At 44.7% G+C, this 19,513-nt stretch overlaps 1 protein-coding gene across 1 annotated transcript in view; it reads left to right on the top strand.

Annotated features, from left to right (window-relative positions):
• The window catches only part of myo10 (myosin X), a 443,782-nt gene that overhangs the window by 401,538 nt on the left and 22,731 nt on the right, over nt 1–19,513 (top strand). Inside the window, exons 30-34 of the mRNA XM_078240784.1 lie at nt 4,319–4,374; nt 9,248–9,390; nt 11,659–11,853; nt 14,208–14,365; nt 17,464–17,587. Of these exons, the coding sequence (XP_078096910.1) occupies nt 4,319–4,374; nt 9,248–9,390; nt 11,659–11,853; nt 14,208–14,365; nt 17,464–17,587 (676 nt within the window). The remainder of the gene's footprint in view (nt 1–4,318; nt 4,375–9,247; nt 9,391–11,658; nt 11,854–14,207; nt 14,366–17,463; nt 17,588–19,513) is intronic.

The following is a 19,513-nucleotide window of genomic DNA, read 5'->3' as shown; positions in this document are numbered from 1 at the left end:
TAAGCTGTCTGATAATTTAGCACAGTAAGAAGTCTCACAACACCAGGTTAAAGTCGAACAGGTTTATTTGGTAGCACAAGCCACAAGCTACCAAATAAACCTGTTGGACTTTAACCTAGTGTTGTGAGACTTCTTACTGTGCTTACCCCAGTCCAACGCTGGCATCTCCACATGATAACTTAGCAACAGTGGAGAAGTCAAGAAAGGTGGTGGTAGGGTAGAACTGAGTGTCATCAGCATGTATCTGAAAACTAGTTCTGTTGCTTCAGATGACGTTTCCAAGGGGCAGCAAGTAAATGAGAAATAGGAGGAGTTGAAGTTTAGATCTTGGAGGAAGGACACTAAGGTAGAGATGTAAGAGCCGGAAAGGAAGCCATTGCAACGGATTCTCTGGCTATTAGAATTGAATACAGTAAGAAGTTTAACAACACCAGGTTAAAGTCCAACAGGTTTATTTGGTAGCAAAAGCCACACAAGCTTTCGAGGCTCTAAGCCCCTTCTTCAGGTGAGTGGGAATTCTGTTCACAAACAGAACTTATAAAGACACAGACTCAATTTACATGAATAATGGTTGGAATGCGAATACTTACAACTAATCCAGTCTTTAAGAAACAAAACAATGGGAGTGGAGAGAGCATCAAGACAGGCTAAAAAGATGTGTATTGTCTCCAGACAAGACAGCCAGTGAAACTCTGCAGGTCCACGCAACTGTGGGGGTTACAGATAGTGTGACATGAACCCAATATCCCGGTTGAGGCCGTCCTTGTGTGTGCGGAACTTGGCTATCAGTTTCTGCTCAGCGACTCTGCGCTGTCGTGTGTCGCGAAGGCCGCCTTGGAGAACGCTTACCCGAATATCAGAGGCCGAATGCCCGTGACCGCTGAAGTGTTCCCCAACAGGAAGAGAACAGTTTTGCCTGGTGATTGTCGAGCGGTGTTCATTCATCCGTTGTCGCAGCGTCTGCATAGTTTCCCCAATGTACCATGCCTCGGGACATCCTTTCTTGCAGCGTATCAGGTAGACAACGTTGGCCGAGTTGCAAGAGTATGTACCGTGTACCTGGTGGATGGTGTTCTCACGTGAGATGATGGCATCTGTGTCGATGATCCGGCACGTCTTGCAGAGGTTGCTGTGGCAGGGTTGTGTGGTGTCTTGGTCACTGTTCTCCTGAAGGCTGGGTAGTTTGCTGCGGACAATGGTCTGTTTGAGGTTGTGCGGTTGTTTGAAGGCAAGAAGTGGGGGTGTGGGGATGGCCTTGGCGAGATGTTCGTCTTCATCAATGACATGTTGAAGGCTCCGGAGGAGATGCCGTAGCTTCTCCGCTCCGGGGAAGTACTGGACAACGAAGGGTACTCTGTCCACTGTGTCCCGTGTTTGTCTTCTGAGGAGGTCGGTGCGGTTTTTCGCTGTGGCGCGTTGGAACTGTTGATCAATGAGTCTAGCGCCATATCCTGTTCTTATGAGGGCATCTTTCAGCGTCTGGAGGTGTCTGTTGCGATCCTCCTCATCCAAGCAGATCCTGTGTATACGGAGGGCTTGTCCGTAGGGGATGGCTTCTTTAACGTGTTTAGGGTGGAAGCTGGAGAAGTGGAGCATCGTGAGGTTATCCGTGGGCTTGCGGTACAGTGAGGTGCTGAGGTGACCGTCCTTAATGGAGATGCGCGTGTCCAAGAATGCAACCGATTCCGGAGAGTAGTCCATGGTGAGTCTGATGGTGGGATGGAACTTGTTGATGTCATCATAGAGTTGTTTCAGTGATTGTTCACCATGAGTCCAAAGGAAGAAAATGTCATCGATGTATCTAGTGTATAGCATCGGTTGAAGGTCCCGTGCGGTGAAGAAGTCTTGTTCGAACCTGTGCATGAAGATGTTGGCATATTGAGGTGCGAATTTGGTCCCCATGGCTGTTCCGTGTGTCTGGATGAAGAACTGGTTGTTGAAGGTGAAGATATTGTGGTCCAGGATGAAGCGGATGAGTTGTAAAATTGCATCTGGAAACTGGCAGTTGTTGGCGCTGAGCACTGAGGCCGTTGCAGCAATGCCATCATCGTGGGGGATGCTGGTGTAGAGTGCCGAGACATCCATTGTGACGAGGAGCGCTCCTGGTTCAACTGCTCCATGTGTGCCGAGTTTCTGTAGGAAGTCCATCGTGTCGCGACAAAAGCTGGGGGTTCTTTGTACAATGGGTTTCAGGATGCCCTCGACATAGCTGGAGAGGTTCTCGCACAGGGTCCCATTGCCCGATACGATGGGACGGCCGGGTGTGTTTGCCTTGTGTATCTTCGGGAGGCAGTAGAGATCTCCAACGCGGGGAGTACGTGGGATGAGAGCACGGAGGGTGTTCTGAAGGTCCGGATCAAAGGTCTTGATCAGAGTGTTGAGTTGACGGGTGTGTTCTTTGGTCGGATCTGCAGGTAACTGTCTGTAGTGTTCCTCGTTGTTGAGTTGTCGGTACACTTCTTTGCAGTAATCCGTTCTGTTCAGTATGACGATGGCCCCTCCTTTGTCTGCTGGTTTGATGACAATGTTGCGGTTGGTCTTGAGAGCGTGGATGGCGTTGCGTTGTGCTTGGGTGATGTTCGGGGCTGTCTTGTGAGTGCGGCTGATGAATTTGGTGTTGACGCACCTCCTGACGGCTTGGGCATACATGTCAAGTCGAGGGCAGCGGCCTTCCGGAGGAGTCCAATTCGACTCTTTCCTCTTCGGATGCACTGCGGATCTCTCTGTCGGCTGTTCCGGTTCATTGGCTGTCTCATTGTGTTCGTTGTTGGCCTCTTGGGGTTTGTGGAAGAACTCCCGCAGCCTCATTCGCCTGATGAATTCCTCTGTGTCTGCTGCGAGACTGATGGGGTCTATTTTGGTGGTGGGGCAAAAATTAAGCCCTCGGCTGAGAACTTCGATTTCAGCTGGTTGAAGTGTGTAGTCGGACAAGTTGACAATGGACTCCCCTGCAGTGGTACTGTTTTCTACTGTGGTACCGGGGGAGGCTTGGTTGCTGCTGGTGGTGATGCCGAGTTTCTCAAGTTTCCTGTTCTTGGTGTGCATGTAGATGGTGAAGTTCCTTTGTCTCGTCTGCTTGGCAGAGTTTCGCAGCTGGTCTGCATCCTGAGCGCAAGTTGAGAATATGGATTCGATCTTGGTTTCCAGGCTGCGGCGTTTGCTGTAGAGTTGGTGTATGAGGTGGTTGAGGAGGGTGAGAGAGGTGCGACGGCAAAGTCTCTCAGCGTAGTCTGTGTTATAGGTTGACCTGAGTGGGTTCGTGATCTGTAGTCTGTAGAAAGGATTTTCTTGCTGTACCAGCATGCTAAAATCTTGTGATTCATGTACAAGAGCATCCTTGTCCTTCTGTAACACAGCATTCTACAGTGCCTCTCCATTTAAGTGATATTCTATTTCTTTTACGCTTTATATCAAAGTGATAGCCTCACATTTTACTCTACCTGCCAAATTTTTGCCCTCTCATTTAAGCTGTCTATATCTCTTTCCAGTCTCTTTGTATCCGTGTGTCCTCCTCTCCGCTTGCTTTCCCTCCTAACTTTGTATTTGGCTACAATACAGTTGGAGTCCAAGCCATTAATGTAGATCGTAAGGAATTGAGACCCATGTCTGATTCCTGTGGCAATCCACAGTTTGCCAACCTGAAATTGGCTCCTTTATCCCAACTCTGTTTCCCATTGGTTACCAATTCTCAATCCATGCTAATACATCACTCCCAACACAGTGAGCTCTTAAATAGAAACAGGAAATGCTGGAAAATCTCAGCAGCTGTGGAAGCATTTATGGAGAAACATTTTAAGTCCAATATGATTCTTCTTCAGAACCTTTTATGAGGCACCTTATCAAATGCCTTTGGAAATCCAAATACATGATATATTTTGGTTCACCTTTGTCCAGCCTGCTTATTACAACCTCAAATATCCCTAATAAATTTGTCAAACATGATTTCCCTTTCACAAAACAATGCTGATGCTGACTGTATTTTGATTTTTTAAATGTCCTGCAAAACATCCTTAATAATGAGTTCCAGCATTTTCTCATTGACAGATGTTAGACTAAAGAGCCTGCAGTTCCCTGTTTTATATCAGCCCCACAATGCCCCCTGTCCCTCGGGGCCAGGCAGGGAAATTGGGTGATCAGTTTGGTGGGAATAGGATCAGGGGAATCTCATGAATAAACTGAGCTCAAAGAATGAATTAAAGATTTTGATGCATATTGTAAAACAATTTGAATCTAAGGTTATAGAAGTGTTATTTACAATGTTCATATCCAAGTCAACTTGTGTTCACTCTATTTATATTCAATTTATATTTTTGTCTAGGGTACATTGGATGTAGGTATGATCGAATCAGTCTGTGCTTCTGATTGTCCTGACAGGTAATTGTTCATTTCTCTTTCCCAGCAAATTTCACTTGATTTTCAGGATTGTCATTGAGCAGAATATTCCTGTTTTTGAGAGAATTCTTCCATGGGAAACTGAGGCAGGTCCTGTCCCTGATGGTCTGAGAATCTCGCCAGCCTGCACACTCTTCCTAGAGTCAGCCAATTAGGAGACCACTGCAGGGATTCTACTCCAATTAGGGACAGTGGGTTCCAAAGGCGGGAGAGCCAATGGGAGCAGCCAAGGTTCCAGACGGCCAGGAAAGATGGACACTGCCAGTATAGGAGGAAGGCGGCGAAGGTGCCTTCTGAATTTGTACAGAAGTGTAGCCACAGCTGCCAGACCTGTCACTGTGGATGGGAAACCTGGTGGTCTCCCACTGGCTGCAACTCAGCTGAAATCACAGAATGGAAAGTGAAACCTAGCTGTTAAACCATTGCTATTTTATAGAATCATAGAAACCCTACAGTGCAGAAGGAGGCCATTCGGCCCATCAAGTCTGCACCGACCACAATCCCACCCAGGCCCTACCCCCACATATTTTACCCGCTAATCCCTCTAACCTACACATCCCAGGATTCTAAGGGGCAATTTTTAACCTGGCCAATCAACCTAATCCGCACATCTTTGGACTGTGGGAGGAAACCGGAGCACCCGGAGGAAACCCACGCAGACACGAGGAGAATGTGCAAACTCCACACAGACAGTGACCCAAGCCGGGAATCGAACCCAGGACCCTGGAGCTGTGCTAACCACTGTGCTACCGTGCCGCCGGTCATGTCCTTTGCTTGGGTTTACTGGTAGATTGGTTATATGTCAATTAACCTTAGTTTTGATTTGATTTATTATCGTCACATGTCAACATGTCACATGTCGGACAGGGTATTCCCACGGACCTTGAGGGAAGCTAGTGCTGAACTTGCAGGGGCCCTGGCAGACATATTTAAAATGTCAGTATTCACGGGGGAGGTGCCGGATGATTGGAGGGTGGCTCATGTTGTTCCGTTGTTTAAAAAAAATTCCAAAAGAAATCTGGGAAATTATAGGCCAGTAAGTTCGACGTCGGTGGTGGGCAAGTTATTGGAAGGTGTGATAAGGGATAGGATCTACAAATATTTGGATAGACAGGGACTTATTAGGGAGAGTCAACATGGCTTTGTGCATGGTAGGTCATGTTTGACCAATCTATTAGAGTTTTTCGAGGAGGTTACCAGGAAAGTGGATGAAGGGAAGGCGGTGGATGTTGTCTACCTGGATTTCAGCAAGGCCTTTGACAAGGTCCCTCATGGGAGGTTAGTTAGGAAGGTTCAGTCGCTAGGTATACATGGGGAGGTAGTAAATTGGATTAGACACTGGCTCAATGGAAGAAGCCAGAGAGTGGTTGTGGAGGATTGCTTCTCCAAGTGGAGGCCTGTGACTAGTGGTGTGCCGCAGGGATCGGTGTTGGGTCCATTGTTGTTTGTCATCTATATCAATGATCTGGATGATAATGTGGTAAATTGGATCAGCAAATTTGCTGATGATACAAAGATTGGAGGTGTAGTGGACAGTGAGGAAGGTTTTCAAAGCTTGCAGAGGGATTTGGACCAACTAGAAAAATGGGCTGAAAAATGGCAAATGGAATTTAACGCAGACAAGTGTGAGATATTGCACTTTGGAAGGACAAACCAAAGTAGAATGTACAGGGTAAATGGTAGGACTCTGAAGAGTGCAGTTGAACAGAGGGATCAGGGAATACAGGTACAGAATTCCCTAAAAGTGACGTCACAGGTGGATAGGGTCATAAAGAGTGCCTTTGGTACATTGGCCTTTATAAATCGGAGTTTCAAGTATAAAAGTTGGAGTGTTATGGTAAGGTTATATAATGATGTGGAGATGCCGGCGTTGGACTGGGGTAAACACAGTAAGAGTTTTAACAACACCAGGTTAAAGTCCAACAGGTTTATTTGGTAGCAAATGCCATTAGCTTTCACTGAAGCTACGGCATCTCCTCCGGAGCCTTCAACATGTCATTGATGAAGATGAACATCTCGCCAAGGCCATCCCCACACCCCCACTTCTTGCCTTCAAACAACCGCACAACCTCAAACATAGAACATAGAACATAGAACATTACAGCGCAGAACAGGCCCTTCGGCCCACGATGTTGCACCGACCAGTTAAAAAAAAAAACTGACCATTGTCCGCAGCAAACTACCCAGCCTTCAGGAGAACAGTGACCACGACACCACACAACACTGCCACAGCAACCTCTGCAAGACGTGCCAGATCATCGACACGGATGCCATCATCTCACGTGAGAACACCATCTACCAGGTATATGGTACCTACTCTTGCAACTCGGCCAACGTTGTCTATCTGATACGCTGCAGGAAAGGATGTCCCGAGGCATGGTACATTGGGGAAACCATGCAGACGCTACGACAACGGATGAATGAACACCGCTCGACAATCACCAGGCAAGACTGTTCTCTTCCTGTGGGGGAGCACTTCAGCGGTCACGGGCATTCAGCTTCTGATCTTCGGGTAAGTGTTCTCCAAGGCAGCCTTCACGACACACGACAGCGCAGAGTCACTGAGCAGAAACTGACAGCCAAGTTCCGCACACATGAGGACAGCCTAAACCGGGATCTTGGATTTATGTCACACTATCAGTAACCCCCACAGCTTGCCTCCTGGACTTGCAGAATCTCACTGGCTGTCCTGTCTGGAGACAATACACGGCTCTTTAACCTGTGCTTAATGCTCTCTCCACTCACATTGTCTGTATCTTTAAGACCTGGTTGGCTGTAGAGATTCGCATTCTAATCAGTATTCTGTAGCTTGATTTTGTGTCTCTGTGCCCTGTTTGAGAGCAGATTTCCACTCCATCTGACGAAGGAGCAGCGCTCCGAAAGCTAATGGCATTTGCTACCAAATAAACCTGTTGGACTTTAACCTGGTGTTGTTAAAACTCTTACAAGGTTATATAAGGCATTGGTGAGGCCAAATTTAGAGTATTGTGTACAGTTTTGGTCACCCAGTTACAGGAAATAAGGTTGAAAGAGTGCAGAGAAGGTTCACAAGGATGTTGCTGGGACTTGAGAAGCTGAGTTACAGAGAGAGATTGAATAGGTTGGGACTTTATTCCCTGGAGCGTAGAAGAATGAGGGGAGATTTGACAGAGGTGTATAAGATTTTGATGGGTATAGATAGAGTGAATGCAAGCAGACTTTTTCCACTGAGGCTAGGGGAGAAAAACTCCAGAGGGCATGGGTTAAGGGTGAAAGGAGAAAAGTTTAAAGGGAATATTATGGGGGGCTTCTTCACACAGAGAGTGGTGGAAGTGTGGAATGAGCTGCCGGATATAAAGTGGTAAATGCTTTTAACATTTAAGAAAAACTTGGACGGGTTCATGGATGAGAGGGGTGTGGAGGGATATGGTCCAAGTGCAGGTCAGTGGGACTAGGCAAAAAATGGTTCGGCACAGACAAGAAGGGCCAAAAGGCCTGTTTCTGAGCTGTAATTTTCTATGGTTCTCTGGTTCTATGTCACAGAAAAAGCATACCGTACATAGGGAAGGAAAGGAGTGCGGAATATAATGTTACAGTCATAGCTAGAGTGTAAAGAAAGATCAGCTTAATGCAAGGTAGGCCCATTCAAAAGTCTGATGGCAGCAGGGAAGAAGCTGTTTTTGAATCAGTTGGAGCATGACCTCAGACTTTTGTATCTTTTTACCGGTGGAAGAGAGTTTGTCCAGGGTGCGTGGAGTCCTTGATTATGCTAGTTGTTTTTCCGAGGCAGCAGGAAATGTAGACAGTGTCAGTGGATGAGAGGCTGGTTTGAGTGATGAATTGGGCTTTGTTCACAACCCTTTGTAGTTTCTTGCAGTCTTGGACAGAGCAGGAGCCATACCAAGCTGTGATACAACCGGAAAGAATGCTTTCTATGGAACATCTGTAAAAGTTGGTGAGAGTTGTAGCAGACATGCCAAATTTCCTTAGTGTCTTGAGAAAGTAGAGGCGTTGGTGGGCTTTCTTAATTATAGCGTCCACAAGGAGGGACCAGGTCAGGATGTTGGTGATCTGGCAGCTAAAAACTTGAAGCTCTCAACCATTTCTACTTCATCCCCATTGATGTAGATAGGGGCGTGTCCTCCTCTACGCTTCCCGAAGTCGATGTCTATCTCTCGTTTTATTGACATTCAGGGAGAGATTATTGTCATCGCACAAGTTCACCAGATTCTCTATCTCTTTCCTGTAATGTGTCTCGTCATTGTTTGAGATCCCACAACAGTGGTGCCATCAGCAAACTTAAAAATCGAGTTGGAGGGGAATTTGGCCATTCTGTCAAAGGTGTATAAGGAGTAGTAAGGGACTGATGACACAGCCTTGCGGAGCACCCGATGTTGAGGATGATCATGGAGGAGATGTTGTTGCCTATCCTTACTGACTGCAGTCTGTGGGATAGGAAATTCAGGATCCAGTTGCAGAAGAAGGAGCCGAGCCGAGGGCACACAGTTTGGAGATGGGTCTCGTAGAAATAATGGTGTTGAAGGCTGAACTGTAGTCTATTAATTTAATAATGAATATATAATGAATGTAATGTCTGTCATTGTTATCGACCTGATGGGAGTTGTGCTACATTTGTAAACATCATTGTATCGTGATAAATTGATTTCTATGTGTTTCAAGTTGTATTTAGGAAAACTATCATAAATATGGATTTTTAAATTTGAAATATTCTATTGACAAGAAAGAGAATGGAAAAACTGCTTCCTTGGAACAACAAAGTGGAAATGACTATATTTCTGTAACACCAGCACATTATCTTAGTCTAGATAATTTACCCAAAATATCATCAGACATAACCAGTGATTCTTTATTACAGAGCCAATTCATTCGTGATTATTACTGCAAATCGCATCTTGCACTGCAATGCAGATACACCAGAGGAGATGCATCATTGGATAACATTATTGCAAAGGGTTAAGGGAGATACAAGAGTGGAAGGTCAAGAGTTCATTGTCAGAGGTAAGAATGTGCCCAGGTAAGAACTTGTAAGAAAGTAATATTCATCCATCATTTGATACTATAAATTTATCTTGCTCTCAAGAATTAAATCTGATTTTCTTTTGCTATTTGGAACTCCATTAAGTGGCAGTGTTATAACCATCAGATATGTTTTCTAGATGTGCTCATGACGTTTGTGATACAATTTTATTCAAACATAAAGTACATTACAGCAAGGGCAGAATTTACAGGTCACTCTGGTGGCAGGAAGTGAGGCAGACAGGGCCCAAAAATAATGACACCAGCTGTTTTTTTGATGCCATTCCCTGTACCTACCATTTTTGAGGAGGCAGGGTTGTGGTCAGCAGGGCGACCTGCCTCCATAAGCTGATTAGACTTGTTAAGATATTCATTAAAGCCAATTAAATTTTCCTGTCAGCCTCCAGTTTCCTGTGGCAACAGGGGTCTACTTAGGTTCGTGGGATGGGTACCCGGCACAGGCTGAGGTCCTTGCTACTTGCCTGAGTGCAAGAACAGCTCCACATGCTTTCCTGTAGAGGGGCCTGGCTACAAGAATCATTTTTTAAAATTAATGCTTTGCAATTAATTGGTGAAACCATGTTGAAGCACCTTCTCTGTTACTTTCCTGGCATTACCGCCTGATGCTCATCTCAAGCTAGAAGGCCTCTGATGAGCCCTCCAGTTTCAAGAGTCCACCCACTGACCCTACTTGGACAGGAAATCAATCTCCTTGCCAATTAAATGGGCACCTCTTTTAAAAAAAACCCAATGAGTGACTGATTCACATCCCATTGGAGAACTCCAACTTTAGGTATTCTTTAAGAGCCATGGCCACCAACTACCGCCTTCACTCCCAAGTTACATTTTTTGAATCTTATATCTTTTTATCAGATGAGCTGCCCTTTTTCCTCCTGATCTGTACGTATTAATGTAACATTTTTGAATTTCCTTGATTTAATTTGCCAATATCCTTTCATATCACCCCCCTCCAATGATTTCCTAATTGTTCAAATTGTATCCCCACATTTTCTGCACTCCTAAAGGCTTTCTGCAGTAATGAGTTCTCAGTATTTGACATAAGCTTTCCCCCTTTTTGCCTTATCTTCCATTGTATGCTCCTTGAAATCAGGAGCTTATGGATTTTGGAGTAACAACATTTTGTGGGAAGATACTTGTTTTGAACCCTCAATATTGGATGCCGTCCACTATTCTGACACTGATTTATCTTCAATGAACTGTTTCAAGCCCACTATGACTAAAGCACACTAAAGTTGACCTTTCCCAAATTGAGAATTTCTTCATCTTTATCCTTTTCCACAGCTACCTTCACTCTAATTGAATTAGAGTGGTGGACTCTGAGGCTTTTTCCCAGGGTGGAAATGGCTGCTACGAGAGGACACAGGTTTAAGGTGCTGGGGGGTAGGTACAGGGGAAATGTTAGGGGGAAGTTTTTCACACAGAGGGTGAATGGAATTGGCTGCCGTCAGTGGTGGTGGAGGCAAACTCAATAGGGTCTTTTAAGAGACTCCTGGATGAGTACATGGGACTTAATAGGATGGAGGGTTATAGGTAGGCCTAAAAGATAGGGATATGTTCGGCACAACTTGTGGGGCCGAAGGGCCTGTTTTGTGCTGTAGTTTTTCTATGTTTCTATGTCTCTTGTACCACCAAAGTGTTCTCCGATTGATGCTCCTTTCACCTGTCCCCATTTCATTCCCTGAAATTAAGAGCTGTGCAATACCGTATTGACATTATAAAAACAATGGCTCTTCCTATTCACATTACACAGGTGGGGGGATTTTCCCGTCCCGTCTGCTGTGGGAATCATAGTGGGCGGGGGATGGATCATGCAAAGGTCCGTTGACCTCGGCAGGGTTTTCAGGTTTTGGGGAGAGCACACCAGAAAATCCCACCCAAGGTGTTTAATTCAACCAAGTTATGCATTAAATGATCTATTTGAGTTAATTGATGGATGTGTGCCTAAACAAGATACCAAGTAGAAAATTGGCTTGGAAGAAATTAAAGGAATTATAAGGAATCAGATTCAGAAAGATTTATAACTGGTTAACATCATAAGATTACATTTGGTGAAGTATTTGCCATTGTTGAAAGCAGTTGCAGTCATTGCAATTTCCCCCTTTTGTGATCTACAGGTTGTTGAATCTTAACAATTTTGGAACTTTATTGAGTTTTTTTCTTAAAAACTAGGAAATGTACTTCACATCTCTTTCTGCAAAATTAAAGAACTATTTTTCTGTGCTTGGTAAGGATGGCTCCATAAAGAAGTGAGGAATGGTGGGAAATCGAGTTCTTTGAAATTGAAGAAGCGTTGGTTTGTACTGACCTATAATTCACTGGATTATTACAAGAGCTCGGAGAGAAACATAGTCAAGCTCGGAACCCTGGTACTGAATAGTCTCTGTTCTGTTGTGCAGCCTGATGAAAAGATTTTCAAAGAAATCGGTAAACAATCCCTTATCATTCCTAAAGTGAACTTGATAGGTCTATGTAAATTTTAATTAAATTCCGGTGTTTAGAATGATTTAAACAATGTTTTGAAATGTCATCTGCTGTCATGTTTTCAGCTCTGACAAAGGGTCATCCAGACTTGAAACATTGGCTCTGTTCTCTCCCACAGATGCTGTCAGACCTGCTAAGATTTTCCAGCATTTTTTGTTTTTGTGTCATGTTTTAGTTCTCTGATTTAATTGGCAGATCGGGGGTTTTTATTCAAAAAATGCTTCTCATCACCATTGACAGGCAATCTGCATTGAAAGAGAACATAGGAATGGAAGCAGGCCATTCAGTCAGTCTAAGGGGTTGGGGGAGGGGAAGCTGATGTCTATTTTGAGCAGGGTATGCCCTTTCAAAAGGGGGCCCTGATCTCAATCCTGGTGTTGCCAATGTGTTTCGGCCCTGCCCCTCCAACTGGCTGTGTGATCCTCATGATGTGGAGATGCCGGCGTTGGACTGGGGTAAACACAGTAAGAAGTCTAACAACACCAGGATAAAGTCCAACAGGTTTATTTGGTAGCAAACGCCAAAACCGAAAGCTAGTGGCATTTGCTACCAAATAAACCTGTTGGACTTTAACCTGGTGTTGTTAGACTTCTTACTGTGTGTGATCCTCAAGTTTCCTCAAGTGATAGCCAAGTTTCGCACACATGAGGACGGTCTAAACCGGGATGTTGGATTTATGTCACATTATCAGTAACCCCCGCAGCTTGACTCCTGGACTTGCACAATTTCACAAGCTGTACTGTCTGGAGACAATACACATCTCTTTAACCTGTGTTGAATGCTCCCTCCACCCACATTGTCTGTGCATTTAAGACCTGGCTGGCTGTAGAGATTTGCATTCTAATCAGTATTCTGTAATTTGATTTCTGTGTCTGTGCCCTGTTTGAGAACAGAGACCACTCCATCTGACGAAGGAGCATTGCTCCGAAAGCTTATGGTATTTGCTACCAAATAAACCTGTTGGACTTTAACCTGGTGTTGTGAGACTTCTTACTGTGATCCTCGCCAGCTCTTTGAAATTGCACAAGTGCTGTTTAATCAGGTGAGAAATGGTGTCTGTGAAGCTAGCGAATTTCACACAGCTTTTCTCACCTGATCCAACACTGCGCAATTTTGGGAAGATTGCATGCAATATGTTGCACACTACACAAGGATATGGGACAAGTACTGGAAAATGGGATTAGTTCAACTATGGTGGTAACTATTGTTAGCATAGACTCAATGGACCAAAGGGTCTTTTCTGCACTGTACAACTCTAAGGGCCCTTTTTTTACCATTTTGATTCTAAGTGCTGGCGGACTTGAAACTGGGAGTGTTTCAGATCCGACTTTTAGACCCGTTCTCAGGCGCCTCATACACACTCTGCCTGCAAAAGTATCAGCGATTCCAAATCACACTGCACAAGCCTGTGGGTGGGGCTTAATGCGGCCAAAGTCCTGCAGCTCCGATTGGTGCCTCCAACTGCGCATGCACAAAAAAAATGATAGAATACGGCTCCCCTGCCACATCGCTCCCGGGCCAGATAATGCCTCCCCCTGGCCCCCACAGACATCACCCAACCCCCCACAACATTACTGATGCCCTTATCCCCCCCCCAGCCCCCTCCGCCACCCAGACCGATCCCAGGCCCCTCCCCCCTTCCCCCCCACTGATCTCAGGCAGCGTGGCAGCTGAACCCCCCCCCCCCCCCCCCCGCCCCATTCCCTCCACTGATCTCAGGCAGCGTGGCAGCTGAACCCCCCCCCCACCCCATTCCCTCCACTGATCTCAGGCAGAGTGGCAGCTGACCCCCCTTCCCCCCCCCACCACTGATCTCAGGCAGGGTGGCAGCGGACCCCCTTCTCCCTCCCTCCACCCCCACCGATCTCAAGCAGAGAGCTGTCGGACGCTAGGCACCTGGCTCCTCTCTAACTGGAGCACTCGAATCAGACTTTTGTGGAGCATGCAAATGCATTTAAATGGCCGTCACGCCCATTTTGGGCACAGTTCCCGAGGGCCTTGGTAAAGGGAGACCTGGCATAGAGGCAGGCATGGACCGTACTACTCACCTCCCACTGACTTTACCAAGTTTTCAGTCCCGAATACGGGCGCAATGCAATGGTAAAATCAGACCTTATACCTTCCATATTACAGTGATTTTAGAACCTGTCAATTCCAACATACTCATTTCCACAGCACTTGAGCCATTGCTTTTTCCCACATAAATTGAGTTTTACTTGAATTGCGCAGAAGCAATAAGTTACATCTCTGCACATTTCCTATTGTATTTCTAATATTTATTTGTTGTTGATTGACAGGTTATTGGAATGTGACCATATATGGTCGTAAACATTGCTATCATCTTCACACAAAACTTCTGAATGAGGCGACGAGGTGGGCAAATGCAATCCAGAATGTTATTGACACCAAAGCACCCATTGATACACCCACACAACAACTTATTCAGGATATCAAGGTATCAATATATATTATGCAATTGAAAATCAGCAAAAGTAACAGAAATAAATATGCATTATTTTAAGTAATGGCTTTTTATATGCTGACATGCTGATAAGAGGTTCTGCCCATCATTTTCCGATCCTCTCTGGCTATTGTGGTGCAAGAGGACTGAATTACTTCCAAAACTGAACCATTTTTAAAAAGGGAGAAGGAGAAAAAGAGGTAGGCTGTAAAGTACAGGCCAATCAGTACAATAGTGGTATATCTTTCACTAATGTTGACTAAAAATGTTGTTTCCCCACTTTATAATCTCTTTAAAGACCACCAATAAAGAATACATATGATTTTGGCTGCATGATGAGACCTCTGTAACTGATATTTTTAATTTATTTGTTCATGGGATGTGGGTGCTGCTGATTAGACCAGCATGTATTACCCATGAGAAGGTGATGGTGAGCCGCCGCTTTGAACCACTACAGTCCACGTGCTGTTGGGGAGGGAATTCCAGGATTTTGACTCAACAACAGTGAAGAAACAATGATATAGTTCCAAGTCAGGATGGTGAATGACTGGGAGAGGAACTTGCAGGTCATGGTGTTCGCATATGTCTGCTGCCCTTGTCCCTCTAGGTGGTAAAGGTCGTGGGTTTGGAAGATGCTGTTGAAAGAACCTTGACAAGTTGCTGCAGTGCATCTTGTAGATGGTACACGTTGCTGCCACTGTGCATCAGTGGTGAAGGAAGTGAATGTTTAGGGTGGACGATGGACTGAAGTGAAGTGGATGGGGTACCAATCAAATTGGCTGCTTTGTTCTGGATGGTGTTGAGTTTCTTGGTGTTAGAGCTGGACTTGTACGGGCAAGTGAAGAGTATTCCATCATACTCCTGACTTGTATCTTGTGGACAGGCTTTGGGGAGTCAGGAGTTGAGTTACTTGCCACAAGATTCATCACCTCCAACCTGCTCTTGTAGCCACAGCACATGCGGCACTGCACTGGTTAGCACCACTGCCTCCAAGGACCTGGATTCGATTCCAGCCTTGAGTGACTGTCTGTGTGGAGTCTGCACATCCTCCCCAAGGGGGTTTCCTCCAGGTGCTCTGGTTTCCTCTCACAGTTCAAAGGTGTGTAGGTTGGGTGGATTAGCAAAGCTAAATTGCCCCTTAGTGTCCCAAGATGTGTACATTAGGGGATTAGCCAGGTAAAAAAATGGGGTAACAGGGATAGAACGAGGGGTTGGCATGGGTAAAATGTCAGGGAGTCGGTGCAGACTCGATGGACCGAATGGCCTCTTTCTACATTGTAAAGATTCTATGACTTATGCGGCCAGTCCAGTTCAGTTTCTGGTCAATGGTAACTCCAGGATGTTGACAGTGGGAGAGTTGGTGATGGTAATGCCATTGAATGTCATTGAGAGATGGTCTCTCTTGTTAGAGATGGTCATTACCTGTGTGGTGCAAATGTTACTCGCCATTTGTCAGCCGAAGTCTGAACATTCTCCAGGTCTTGCTGCATTTGGACACTGACTGCTTCATTGTCTGAGGAATCATGAATTGTGCTGAACTTTATGCAGTCATCAGCAAACATCCCCACTTACAATAGAGGGAAAGTCATCGATAAAGCAGCTAAAGATGATAGGGTCTAGAACCTGAGGAACTCCTCCAGTGATGTCCTGGGACTTTGGCCATTCTTCTTCACTTTCATCCTACTAGTTTTCTAAAGATGGGTTATGTTTTGAACTTGCTGCTTCCCTTCTGGGAAGGGTTGTTATCCTAGTGCTGTTTCCCCACAGGACAGGTTATGTTACAATAATGCTGTTTCTTCACTGGGCTGGGTTTCCATAGTTCTTTTTGCCCTCAGCCTGTAGTGGTTCTTCATTTAAATGCTGATTATTTTACTGTGGGGCAGAAATCACAATGAACCAAATCCAAGTTTTCACAAAAATTCTATAATTCTACAAGCGCATGCTTTCATAGGTAACACAGAACAACACAGAGAAAGACCCTTCAGCCCATTGTGTCTACATTGGTCAAAGACAAACTACCTAACTATTCTAATTCTGTTTTCCAGCATTTGGCCCATAGACTTGTATGCCTTGGCATTGCAGTACACATCTAAATACTTCTTAAATGTTATGGATTATTAGATAAAACAGGAGCAATTACCATATGATTGTCAAGCAGTTGACTCTTGAAATAGTGGAACAAGCTAAACGAGGGCAATTAGGAATGTGCTACAAATGCTGGTCCAGCAACCCATGAATGATTTTTTTAACACTGCAGTTTACTGCTTTGGTTAAGATTACCCAAAACTGGGTTTGAATTTTGTAATTTGGAGAATGTAAGGCACAACTATCTGCTACCTACAGGGGTAAGAAATTCATCCTGTTGATCCCTATCTTAGCCCCATCTACATTGATTCCATATGATTTAATATGCTAACCCAACAAAAATCTATCAATATCAACGTTCAAAACCTGTCACTTAACAAAACGGGCTTTTGGGGCTGGGAGCTGTAGGATTTGGTGGTGAAGAGTTACTGATTTCCACTATGCTTTGTATAAAGAAGTGCTTACTAGAATTACCCCTAAACAGTCAACCTCTAATTTTAGGGTTCTGAACACACCTCACTAGAGTAAATAACTTATGCTACAAACTCTTTAAAAATCTTTAACATTTTAATTAGAATACTTTTTAATCTTTAAGGGAATACAAACCTAATCTGTAACTATTTTAACCTTTTCACTCTAGTCAAACTGCATCACTGCCCTCTCTAAGGCCTCTGAGCTGCAGTGATCAGAAGTGAATGAATTGCTCCTTATCAACCTCCCAGTAGGAGAGCATTCAGAATGTTAATGTGAACGTTGCTTTTTATTTTAAATGATTTAAACATTGCAAACCAGGTTACAATAATGCTGCATTTTCAGCATGAAGCCTTCCTGGCTAGAAGCACCACTCAGAGAGGGGGCAACCACAATGTAATGCTGCATCTCTGAACCACATTTCTGACAAGCAACTCTGTAATAAGAGTCCAAGAGAAAACATGATTGATCATGTTATAAACCAGCAGCTAAGTTTCTGAGAAAGCTAATTAATTTGTTTGTATTATGTACATTAGGAAAATTGCCTGAATATTGAAGTTGTGGAACAAATCTACAAAAGGAATCCAATTCTACGTTATACACATCATCCTCTGCACTCCCCACTACTTCCACTCCCATATGGAGACATCAATTTAAATTGTGAGTAAGGAAAACTTTTATTACATAGCTTACAAAAAATGTGCATCTTTATAGTAAAATGTCTTCAGTGCTTCACAGGAGCAGAATCAAACAAACTGACACCAACCCACAAGAATATATTTGGACTGGTGACCAAAATCTTGGTCAATGAAGTAGGTTCAGGAAACATCTTGAAGAGGAGAGAAAGATAGAGAAGTAAAGAGGCTGAAGGAGAGAATTACAGCAGGGACTAGGCAGTGGAAGGTATGGCTGCCAATGATGGAGGAATGGAAATAGGAAATGCTCAAGAATTGTGCAATCATAGAATGGTTATAGTACAAAATGAGACCATTCAGCCCATCAGGTCCATGCCAGCTCTGTACAGTTCAGCCCACTTCACTACCCCACTTTCTCTGTGCCTTGCACATCTTTTTAATTTTCAGGTGTTTATCCAATTCCCTTTTGAAAGCCATAGTTGACTCTGTTTCCACGATTGTCTTGGGCAAAACATTCCAAATCCTGGGCCTGATGAAATATATCCTAGGATTCTTTGGGAGGCAAGGGATGAGATTGCAGAGCCTTTGGCTTTGATCTTTGGGTCCTCACTGTCCACGGGGCATGTGCCAGAGGACTGGAGAATGGCGAATGTTGTTCCTCTGTTTAAGAAAGGGAATAGAAATGACCCTGGTAATTATAGACCGGTTCGTCTTACTTCGGTGGTTGGTAAATTGATGGAAAAGGTCCTGAGGGATGGGATTTATGACCATTTAGAAAGATGCGGATTAATCCGGGATAGTCAGCACGGATTCGTGAAGGGCAAGTCGTGCCTCACAAATTTGATTGAATTTTTTGAGGAGGTAACTGAGTGTGTTGATGAAGGTAGGGCAGTTGATGTCATATACATGGATTTTAGTAAGGCGTTTGATAAGGTCCCCCATGGTCGGCTTATGATGAAAGTTAGGAGGTGTGGGATAGAGGGAAAGTTGGCCGATTGGATAAGTAACTAGCTATCTGATCGAAGACAGAGGGTGGTGGTGGATGGAAAATTTTCAGACTGGAGGCAGGTTGCTAGCGGAGTGCCACAGGGATCAGTGCTTGGTCCTCTGCTCTTTGTGATTTTTATTAATGACTTAGAGGAGGGGGCTGAAGGGTGGATCAGTAAATTTGCTGATGATACCAAGATTGGTGGAGTAGTGGATGAGGTGGAGGGCTGTTGTAGGCTGCAAAGAGACATAGATAGGATGCAAAGCTGGGCTGAAAAATGGCAAATGGAGTTTAACCCTGATAAATGTGAGGTGATTCATTTTGGTAGGACTAATTTAAATGTGGATTACAGGGTCAAAGGTAGGGTTCTGAAGACTGTGGAGGAACAGAGAGATCTTGGGGTCCATATCCACAGATCTCTAAAGGTTGCCACTCAAGTGGATAGAGCTGTGAAGAAGGCCTATAGTGTGTTAGCTTTTATTAACAGGGGGTTGGAGTTTAAGAGCCGTGGGGTTATGCTGCAACTGTACAGGACCTTGGTGAGACCACATTTGGAATATTGTGTGTAGTTCTGGTCACCTCACTACAAGAAGGATGTGGAAGCGCTGGAAAGAGAACAAAGGAGATTTACCAGGATGCTGCCTGGTTTGGAGGGTAGGTCCTATGAGGAAAGGTTGAGGGAGCTAGGGCTGTTCTCTCTGGAGCTGAGGAGGCTGAGGGGAGACTTAATAGAGGTGTATAAAATGATGAAGGGGATAGATAGAGTGAACGTTCAAAGACTATTTCCTCGGGTGGATGGAGCTATTACAAGGGGGCATAACTATAGGGTTCATGGTGGGAGATATAGGAAGGATATCAGAGGTAGGTTCTTTACGCAGAGAGTGGTTGGGATGTGGAATGGACTGCCTGCAGTGATAGTGGAATCAGACACTTTAGGAATATTTAAGCGGTTATTGGATAAGC

Source organism: Mustelus asterias, chromosome 2 (assembly GCF_964213995.1).
Source record: "Mustelus asterias chromosome 2, sMusAst1.hap1.1, whole genome shotgun sequence".
Taxonomy (NCBI): Eukaryota; Metazoa; Chordata; class Chondrichthyes; order Carcharhiniformes; family Triakidae; genus Mustelus; species Mustelus asterias.
Note: the sequence above shows the minus strand (reverse complement) of the source record. Positions and strands in the feature narration are given on the sequence as shown.